The sequence below is a fragment of the Cyprinodon tularosa genome, unplaced genomic scaffold (genome assembly GCF_016077235.1).
Source record: "Cyprinodon tularosa strain WSP-4 unplaced genomic scaffold, ASM1607723v1 ctg203, whole genome shotgun sequence".
NCBI lineage: Eukaryota > Metazoa > Chordata > Actinopteri > Cyprinodontiformes > Cyprinodontidae > Cyprinodon > Cyprinodon tularosa.
Window position 1 is genome coordinate 465,845 of NW_024038748.1, and position 9,792 is coordinate 475,636.

Below are 9,792 nucleotides of genomic sequence, written 5' to 3' on the forward strand. Positions count from 1 at the left end.
TATAAATAATTCAGATGACTTTATTAAAGATGATTAGTTTACAAAACAAGATGAAATTATACAATTAGAAAGGAGTTAAAGCTCAGATGTTCAGACTGGTTTCATCCTGGCAGCAGCTTGGAGGTCTGAGGAGAGAACAATCTGCTCTCCTCTTAAAGATGGAAGAACGACAGCAGCAGCAGCTCTGAGCTTCACAGTTTGGAGAACAGCGTCTCTTTGAGGCTCTTCTTCTCCATGACTGCCTGAGCAGACTTCATCACATCCTGGGTCTGTAGCATGCTCATGTTCCACGTAGCCTGGAAGAAACCCACAGTTAGCTTCCTGCAGTCGGCTACAAGGTACGGAAGCTTATTGCATTCTCCAAAGAAAAGAAAAAAGACAGCTTATAGTTACAAGATCAGTATCTCGTAATTATGAGAAAAGATCTCATAATTACGTGATCTTATCTATATATTTGTATGATTACTTGAGCCAGTAATGAAGCATCTCTAAGGAAACTGGTCTTCATGATTACTTCTTACCGCTAAAAATATCTGCATCTGTTCCACTGAGCAGTTCTCTGTACCCAGGTCTGTCCTGATTCGCGAATGTTTTGCACTTCATCAACAAAGTACCCAGCTATAACCCTGGGATTACTACTTGTAGATTAACGCGAAAATCTGTCAACAGCTCCATTAATTGAGATTCTGTAATGTTTAGTTTTTCATATGAATCGATATGCCACATAAATTGGGACCTGGTCGTTTTAAACTGTTCTGAAGCCTCAGCTGTACTCTTTGAGGATCTAGGAGAGAAGGTACCGGTTGGCAGTTTTTTTGGGACACCAGCCAGTTTGAATGGATTTCAGATGCACTAATTTATCGCCATAAAGCATCCCGTACTGGTTTAATTGATCCTGCAGGAACAGGGCTTTTTTTGCCTAAACAATTCTAAGGACTTACTGCGCAGTGCTGACAAACTAAAACTAATTCCGTCCGCATTAAGAAAACTCAGTATTTCCCAGTGTCGCATACGTAAAAGGAAATAAAAGCATATTAAATCCGACAGCCCGCTCATTGTTCACGTTTCATGTAGCGTAGCTCGGCAATGAATGTCCTTCCTGATCTTATCTTAGGATTATGAGATCTTATCTCATAATTATGAGATAAGATCTCGTGATTATGAGATAGGCTGTCAGGTTTTTTTTTCTTTGGTGAATGCAATATGCTTCCATAACCAGGCTCCTAATCCAAACCACCAGCTTTATGAAGGCGAGCAGACTCCCACCATGTAGTCGAGTCCCTCGGCCACGCTGTGATCCCTGGAGTAGATCAGGTTGAGCTTGGTGCCCTGCACCGCCACAGGGCTGCGAGCCGCGATCTCTCCCGCCATCTCCAGGGCTCCGGCCATCATGGCGTCCTTATCCGGAAACACTCGGCTGTGAGACGAGTTTAAATGTTAAAACTCTGCAGCTTAAAGGGTCAAACTCAAGTTCTACTGATGGATTTTCTCTGGAAGTTTCTTTTTTTAAATTTATCAAGTTTTCCTGTCTTTATGTTTTCATCATCTGGTATTTAGTGGCTCTGAGGGTTTTACCTGACCAATCCGCTGCTCTTTGCTTCATCGGCGTACATCTTCCTGGCGGTCAGAGCCAGCTCGTTCACCAGGCTGCACACATCACACATGACCTTTGAACTTCTAACGCTCAGCAGCGTTCCTGCAATGGAGGCCAGGGCGGCTTTTACCTGCGGCTGCCGATGACTTTAGGAAGCCTCTGCAGGGTTCCTACGTCTGCTGCCAAACCGATGTCCACCTCCTGTAAACCAGACAGAAACAAAGCCTCAGATTGACGGTTTCCGGTGATCGGAGCATCGTTTTCTCTGAGGAACCGACCTTGACCTGAAACCAGGCGTCCTGGGTGCACAGGCGGATATCGCAGGCGGTGATCAGGTCAACACCTGCAGAAGGAAACAGACTTTAACCACTAACTTCTAATATCAGAATCACATCAATGGGGATTTAATTTATCAGCTGAAGCTTTGTTTTAAATGTTTTTAGAACTGATTTAATTTAACATAATGAGGAACAAATAAACTTGCATAAAAGAAAAAATCTAATTTAGATGGAAGTATGCATATATTCTACTAAAATACTTTATTTGAGATTTATGAAAAAGCAAATTCTCCATACTTGATGACACCAAAGGCTAGGCAAAAAAAAAACTTTAATTCCCATCTTTAATTGCAAGGAGAAGAGTTTGAAAGTAATTTTTAGAAAGTAATAAAATTCTCTAGCGGCACAATTATCAAAAACTCCACAATAAAGTATATTCTGTTGTCTAATTTACTGTTAAGTCGATCAAAGTGTTCCTTTTGGATAAAAGCGACACAGAGGCTTGTTTTCTACCGTTTCTAAATGATAGACTAAATATTTCTAGTTATGCAGATGTTTGCTCGCTGTCAGGGAAACAGGAAAGTATTTTCTCTCCTAAACTTCTCCAAATCTACAGACAGAATAAATCAAATTGAATATAAATGAGGAAAAAAGTTTATCCAAACAGAAACTGTGGGAACAGAGATGGAAGATCCCAGCTGCTGCAGAAACAGTAAGAGGAGCAATAATGGTCATTTATGACAAAACATTTTTTACAACATTGGATCTTTTCTTCCATTAAATTTGAGCATTTTTGTTCAACAGTTTTAACAACTAAAATGAAAGGTTTCATGGAAACTTTTCCTGCTGCTGCATCAAAGGTAGACGAAGTCCAACATAAAGGCTTTAATAAACTTCCCGCTTTAAGATGCTCCACAGACGGAGCAGGATGATGGCGTCCTACCTCCTCCGATGCAGGCACCATGGACGGCCACCAGGACGGGCTTTGGACACTACAGAAACAAGAAACCCTAAAGCTTCAGTCTCTGCCGTGAGCCTCATCCTCAGAGCTTTCAGTAACACCGACCTTCTCGATGACGGAGAACGTCTCTTGATACTTGCGGACCAGTTTTCTGACGTTCCAGGCGACCCTGGCCGCGTCGTCGCCTTCCGGCTGGAGCATATCGCCCGCCATGTCCATCAGGTCGATACCTGGACGGCAGCTCGTCAGAGCGGATAAATACAGGAGAGCTGACAGGCTGATTAAATGGCACTCACCAGCTGTAAACATCTTCCCTGCTCCTGAAACCACCACCACTCTGCAGTCCTGGTCCTCAGAGATCTCATTAAAGCACTCCACCATTTCCCTGAAAACACACGGAAATCCTTGGTTAGCAAAGAATAAAACTGCAACCATCTATGGTCTCAGAACTGTCACTCATTTTAGAAAGTAAAAGTCTTCTTCTGAAAACTATAGATTCTTTAAACATGCTGAGAAATATTCCAGGCCTTTATTTCTTATTTTGAATAAAGCAGTGACTAAAATATTATGAACCGTTTTCATAGAAATTTGAGTGGAAAGAAAAAGTAACCCCTTTGTAAATGACGGATTTCTAATTTTGCCCCATTATTTTTGTGAATTTATAATGCTTTACATTTTGACCTTGTTTTAAGGGACTTTATTTTGAAACTACGTGACCGGGTTTTTAGTTAGTGGCTACAATGAGATACAGAGAAGAAGAGGCTGAGACTGAAACGTAGTAAAAGAAGGAAAGATTTATTTGAAGTAATCGCACCTTCTGAAGTGGCACAAGGTTAGTGCTTATGTGTTAAGACATGGTTAATGTGTGTTCATGTGTTCTGAAATGCGTGAAGAACTTTCTTCTGTTTATTATTAAGTCTCCGTAACTTATATATATATATATATATATATATATATATATATATATATGGTGCTAATTTTACTTAGTACTGGTACCGTCATACATTTTTTCTTCTGTGCTCTGCCTAGCTCTTACGGTTGCTGGTTAAAAGGAGTATCGTTGACAACGCTAAGATTCCAATAAACAAGAAAACCATCAGTCAAGTGTCGACCATCTTTCGGGGGAGATGCTATAACCTTATCAAATAACTGCAGCTGGGAGCAAACTGACAAGAAAAATTGTTTCATATTTAATAATAATTGAACTTTACTGATCTCACATTGGAGAAATTTAACTTCTTGGGGAGCAGTGGGCTGCCATTGTGCGGCGCCTGGGGAGCAGTGTGGGGTTAAGGGTTTTGCTCAGGGACCCAGAGTGGCTGTCTGTGGGAGTGGAGCTCGAACTCAGAACCTGAGGATTCGAGGCTCTATGCCCTGATCACTAAGTGCCGCTCCACCTGTTGCACTATTTAACAGGGAAGCAGGGGGGTCTAATACCTAAATATATTGATAGCTGTAAATGTCACTTTTTTCCACTAATTTAGGGTAAATCTTTCAGGCCAGTGAAACAAAACTCTATTTCATAAGCTTTTGAAGAGACGAATTATATGTATTTTTAATAAACATCAACAAAAGGAAATATTCAATCTTTTAAGAATCACTATTTTAATTTTGCCATGTTTTAAAATAAAAATCTTTCAAAAATGGATACTTTTTCTTTAATTTTTATAAATGAAATTCAATAAAGGTATTTCATCTATTAATATGCAGTGGTCAAAAGTACACACATTTGTTACTTAAGTAGAAGTATAGATGCTGCAGTTTGAAAAAAAATCTGGTAAAAGTTGAAGTATTCAAATAGACCTCTTTAGTCAAGTAAAAGGGAAAAAGTATTTGCTCCAAAAACTACTTAAAGTATAAAAGTAACCTTTAAAAAACAGATGCCACTATATGAACTGAAAGCTCAATTTTTTGACTATTTGGAAATATTCTTTGAGATAGGGCCATGGATGAGGGAGGTCTTGTTGGTCTCCATCTCTCATGTGTCCGACCTTTCAGACATTTCAGCATCTTTTTCTGAATCCTACATTGTAGCATGGCATAGACAATTCACGTTTGCAGTTTGAAGAACACCTGCTTGCTTCTGATGATTTCCTTTAGCTAACCAATCAGTGTTTGCGTTATATGACTCATCCAATTACACTAGTTTTCACTAGATGTGGATGGCGCATATGACATGAAATAAATATTTATAAAAGTTAAAATGAAGCCAAGAGTAACGATTAATATTTGTTTTAAAAATGTAAGGAGTAGAAAGTACAGATACTTGTTTGAAAATGTAATGAGTAGAAGTCAGAAGTAGGAAGGAAAATAAGTAATGGAGTAAAGTATAGATACTTAAAAGGTGTACTTAGGTACAGTAACAAAGTATTTGTACTTCGTTACCTGACACCTCTGTTAATATGTGATGTAATGAGAGGTCCTAACCTCCAGAAAGCTTTGTTCATGGCGTTGAGCTTTTTGGGCCTGTGGAGCTGGACGTGTGTGACGGCCTCCGCCGGGCGGCTGACGGCCAGCGTGGTGAACGGAGGACTGGGTCCCTCAGAGGAGGACATGGTTCTGACCGCGACCTGGGCAGACAGCCACGACCTGCCGTCTAAAAAAGGAACACTTTAACAACAGTTTCATCTAGAATAGCTTTTTTTATATATAACATTTAGCAGGAGGTCCATAAATGGAAAGAAAATGTTTTTTTTTTTTTTTACTGCACTTAATCATGTTTAATGACTTAGATTTATTTTGTCATTTTTCATTATCATTTTTTCATTTATTGTCATTTGTCATTCATTTGTCAATGTTGAAAAGACAAGACATTTGTAAACAAATGAAAAAAAAAAAATCCCATCAAAATCAGGATCTAAAATTCAATACGGAACTCAGTAATCAGAATCATTAAAACATAAAAAAATAAAAAACTTGCTGTTTTCTGTTGAGCTAATTTGGATTGTGATTATTCCTATTATCAGGCTGTTAATATTTCCTTTAAAACATATTTCTTTTTACTCCATGTTCATCATGATCCACCTTCCTCTGATCAATCTGTGCATTTCTTTACCTCTGAGAGTTTATATTATTAATGATGATCAATGGATGTTATTCTGAGGTCATCCAATCAAAACCTTTCACTTCTGCATTTTTATTCTTTATCTGATCAAGTGCTGCTTTCCCCCTCATACATGCCCTTATTTCTTTATAATTGATGCCTTTATCTGCACAATTTATTTATTTTTACCTGTTTTTTTTTTCCAACTACAATCATTCTTACAGGAGTTAAAATATAATAACTGTTATATAATATATAGAATAAAATGTTATTTTACTTGAACAACTTCCTTTTTTTAATTCTGATTTTGCTGTTTTGTAATAATTGCACGATACTATTATTTTGTTATGAATGTGAATTACTTGCCGTTTATTTTTAATATATACTAAATATTTAATAAATAATCATCTCTCAAACTTTTAGGAAAATCATTTCGAAATAAAATAAGTTCCCAAACCTCAGAAAGGGTTTAAAGTTTTTTGACCTTTCACCTATATTCCAGCTGAAGCTCGTTTAGGTCGGTTTTCCAACCAGACACTTAAACTCATCATTTAATCATTTCTAACTATGAACAAACAGCGAGTCAAAAACAGACACAAACGGCTGAACTTACATTTAGGCAGAGCCGATCTGCACATGACTGACAGCATCGCCCTTTGACCTCTGTGGAGTCCGCGAGCTTTTTTTTACTGAGCGATAAAACTAATGCAAACAGAGACGTTTAAACACATCACTGCTAACTAACCGGGCCAGCGCAGCTGGGTAATACTAGCTGGTATTAACCAACCAACTTACCTAACCCTCCCGTAGCCTCACCTTCAGCCAAAGGATAAATAACGCGATAACAAGGCGAAGCGTTATTTCCTAATGTAAACTACAAACCTCAGAAGAAACCCAAGTACATCCCGCTGCAGCCTGCGGGAAGGCGGGGCTTGACATCAAGCCCCGCCCACACCAAGGACAGCCATATTAGAAATGCTGACGTAACAGGGCAGGGAATATATAAAGATATATGTAAAGATATGTTTTCATCTTAATTTTGAAAAGTTATCCCTCGAGCCCTGACGTAAATAGTCTGTAAATTTAAACAAAAATACGCCGCACAGTGCTGAGGCATCATTAGTGTGTTCAGCTTGAATCAGCATGTTTGAGTAGCAGGTCGACCGCCCCAATATGGCGGCCGTAATTCCTGCGCCGCGACAGCCAATCCCGCATTGCTACTACTGATTTTTTTTTTTTTTTTTCACTTAAAGTCACACAACAATATATAAACAAACAAACAAACAAACAAATAAATATGCCAGGGGGTATGTCACAATAAACAAGTACAGTTAGGAGAAAAAAAACAAGCAATTATACAAACATATGCGCTGGGGAGTGTCATATATATATGTGTATGTATTATACAAATAAATATAGCTTTTACAACATTAAGTTGTCTAGAATTTCTCGTTGGGAACAGATTGTTATGGTTTTTTGAGCTTTTTGATGAGAAGAAAGATGAATTGTATGAAAATATTGTTTGACTTCTATTAAATAAGCTTTAAAGTCCGTTTTTTTTTTTTTTAGAAATTTAAATTTATGCAAGTGAAATTTGGCCAACAAAATTAAAAGATTGATAAGGAAAGGTTTGGGAAACATTTTACTTTGCAGTTGAAAGCCAAATAAAATGTTTTTCCAATGAAGCTGAAAATTTTTCATAACATTTGAATTCACATAGTTGCAAAAGTGTAACCAAAACATCTTAGAGTGTGGACACAACCAAAACAAATGTGTTACAGTTTCTGGGAGAAGATCACAAAAAGTGCAGTTCACAGGAATATCAGGTTTAAACTTTTTTAGGTAGTCTTTTAGAGGATAAATCCTGTTGGGGTCTACTGATATTATATTATTATTTGAACTTCCGCACCAGCAAGTATTTGGTTATATTGCTTTTCTTAATCAACGCTGGAGATAGGCACGAGCAACCCCCGCGACCCCAAGAGGGATTAAGCGGGTCAGAAATTTGATGGATAGATTTTTTCTTAATCTGCGATGGACTGGGAATCTGTCCAGAATCCACTGCACCAGCCCTAACGACACCATTATAGAGATAAGTGTGCGTGTATGATACTTATTGGATAGATAAATGTGTCCTCAATGTAATATACATTTGTCTCTAAACTACTAATTTAATTTACATTTTATGACATTTGTTTTTCATAGGGTTTGAGGATAGATAAATACATCTTCATAATAATTCCTTATTGTTGTTTATTTTAGACTGTTACTAATGTTATTTTAACATCTGAAAATTTAATAAAGATTTAAAAATAAAAAGGACATACCACGTGACAGACATACAGTACCATGTGACATAACACATTTTTTGGCCATTTCTCTCGCCAGCACCTATAGGCAAGAGCGGTCAGCATTTCCAATATGGGATGGCAGTTATATTAAGCTTACAGTGGGTAGAGGAGGTTCGACCAGACAGGGTGGTGATATGTACAGACTCTAAAGCAGTGTTAGAAAGTATCCAGGGAGAAGGAAATAATAGGAAAGAGTTAGTATTAGAAATGATGCATAGTTTATTTAGATTATATAGAGGTGGCATTAATGTCTGGTTCTGCTGGGTTCCAGCTCACGAAGGGGTTAAAGGAAATGAAAAAGCTGATAAATTAGCAAAAAGGGCTTTAGAAATGACAATGAAGATGATAATTCCTTTCGGGAAAGGGAAATCATGTATTAAAATGAAAGAAATAAAAGAATGGCAAAAAAGGTGGAAAGAAGATAAGAAAGGGAGAAAATTATATAAAGTGCAAAAGTCAGTACTAATTAGAAATATTGATGAGAGAAACAGAAGGGAAGAAATAATTATGACTAGATTAAGAGTAGGACACACCTATTTAAATGACACTTTACATTTAATAGGGAAGAAAAGTAATGATAAATGTGAAGGATGTGGAGAGAAAGAAAATGTAGAACATGTATTAATGAACTGTAGAACATATGAATCTGAAAGAGAAAATCTGAAAAGAATTGTTGGAAGGACAGGAAAAGAATGGAGTCTTAAAGGAATATTAGGAAATGAAGGAAACATAATGGATATTTATAGAGTAAGGAAAGCTTTATTTACTTTTCTTAAAAACACAAGATTAATAAATAGAATTTAATAAATGTAGAGAAAATGTTGCTACACACTCGTGTACAGTAGGTGGCGGTATGCACCTAAAAGTTACTTGCAATCCGCCATTAATGAAAAGAAGAAGAAGAAGAAGAATTTCCAATATGGCTGTCCTTGATGTGGGCGGGGCTTGATGTCAAGCCCCGCTTTCCCGCAGGCTGCAGCGGGATGCTTCTCGAAGAAACGTTTAAGAACACTTCCCTAGCCAACCTAGCTACTATTACGGTGGCCGATTAGGTTCAGTTACGTTAGTGCCAGTACGTTAATCATATGGGTAGAAATGCGGAGTATCGACACTACGTAGACGCCTCATTGGACTCTGGCCGACGTGCCTACAGGGCGGCCATCTTGGATCAGACCACAGCTCAGACAGCTGCTGTCAGAATGAATAGGAGGCGCCTTAGATCTCATTTTAATCACATGAAAGACGAATCAGAAATATTAATAATACAATAATCTCTTACATGTACATACAAGTGCATGTGCATTTACAAGTTATTCAGATTGAAAACTATTTAAACTGTATTTTTAAAGATTGATTGATTGAATTCATTGATCTCACAGTGGAGATCAATGAATTCCCGACCGCCTTATTTTTCCGAACGAGGTCCTTCTTAGGATATTTGATTATATATTTTTTTTTATGTGAATAATGACATGAAATAATCTGTCAAAGAATAATGCTAGTCAAGCAAAAACAGATAAACTGTTCTGTAGCATCAAATGTACTCTAGTTCCTTTTTAAAACAA

General features: G+C 37.6%; 1 protein-coding gene across 2 annotated transcripts; it reads right to left on the reverse strand.

Annotated features, from left to right (window-relative positions):
- Positions 1-4: 4 nt before the first annotated feature.
- On the reverse strand, positions 5-6,770 carry ech1 (enoyl CoA hydratase 1, peroxisomal). Of its 2 annotated transcripts, XM_038284857.1 has the most exons (11): positions 6,672-6,770; positions 6,490-6,578; positions 5,261-5,429; positions 3,130-3,218; positions 2,939-3,063; positions 2,816-2,864; positions 1,873-1,937; positions 1,725-1,795; positions 1,576-1,647; positions 1,267-1,417; positions 5-296 (listed from the first exon to the last, which is right to left on the reverse strand). In XM_038284857.1, exons 2-11 carry the CDS (start codon positions 6,524-6,526, stop codon positions 192-194), a joined length of 933 nt encoding a protein of 310 aa, XP_038140785.1. In that variant the 5' UTR covers positions 6,527-6,578; positions 6,672-6,770; the 3' UTR covers positions 5-191. The 2 variants fall into 2 exon arrangements, with proteins under 2 accessions (XP_038140785.1, XP_038140786.1); XM_038284858.1 differs by lacking the exon at positions 6,490-6,578 and having other exon boundaries at positions 158-296.
- Between the last annotated feature and the right edge of the window lie 3,022 nt (positions 6,771-9,792).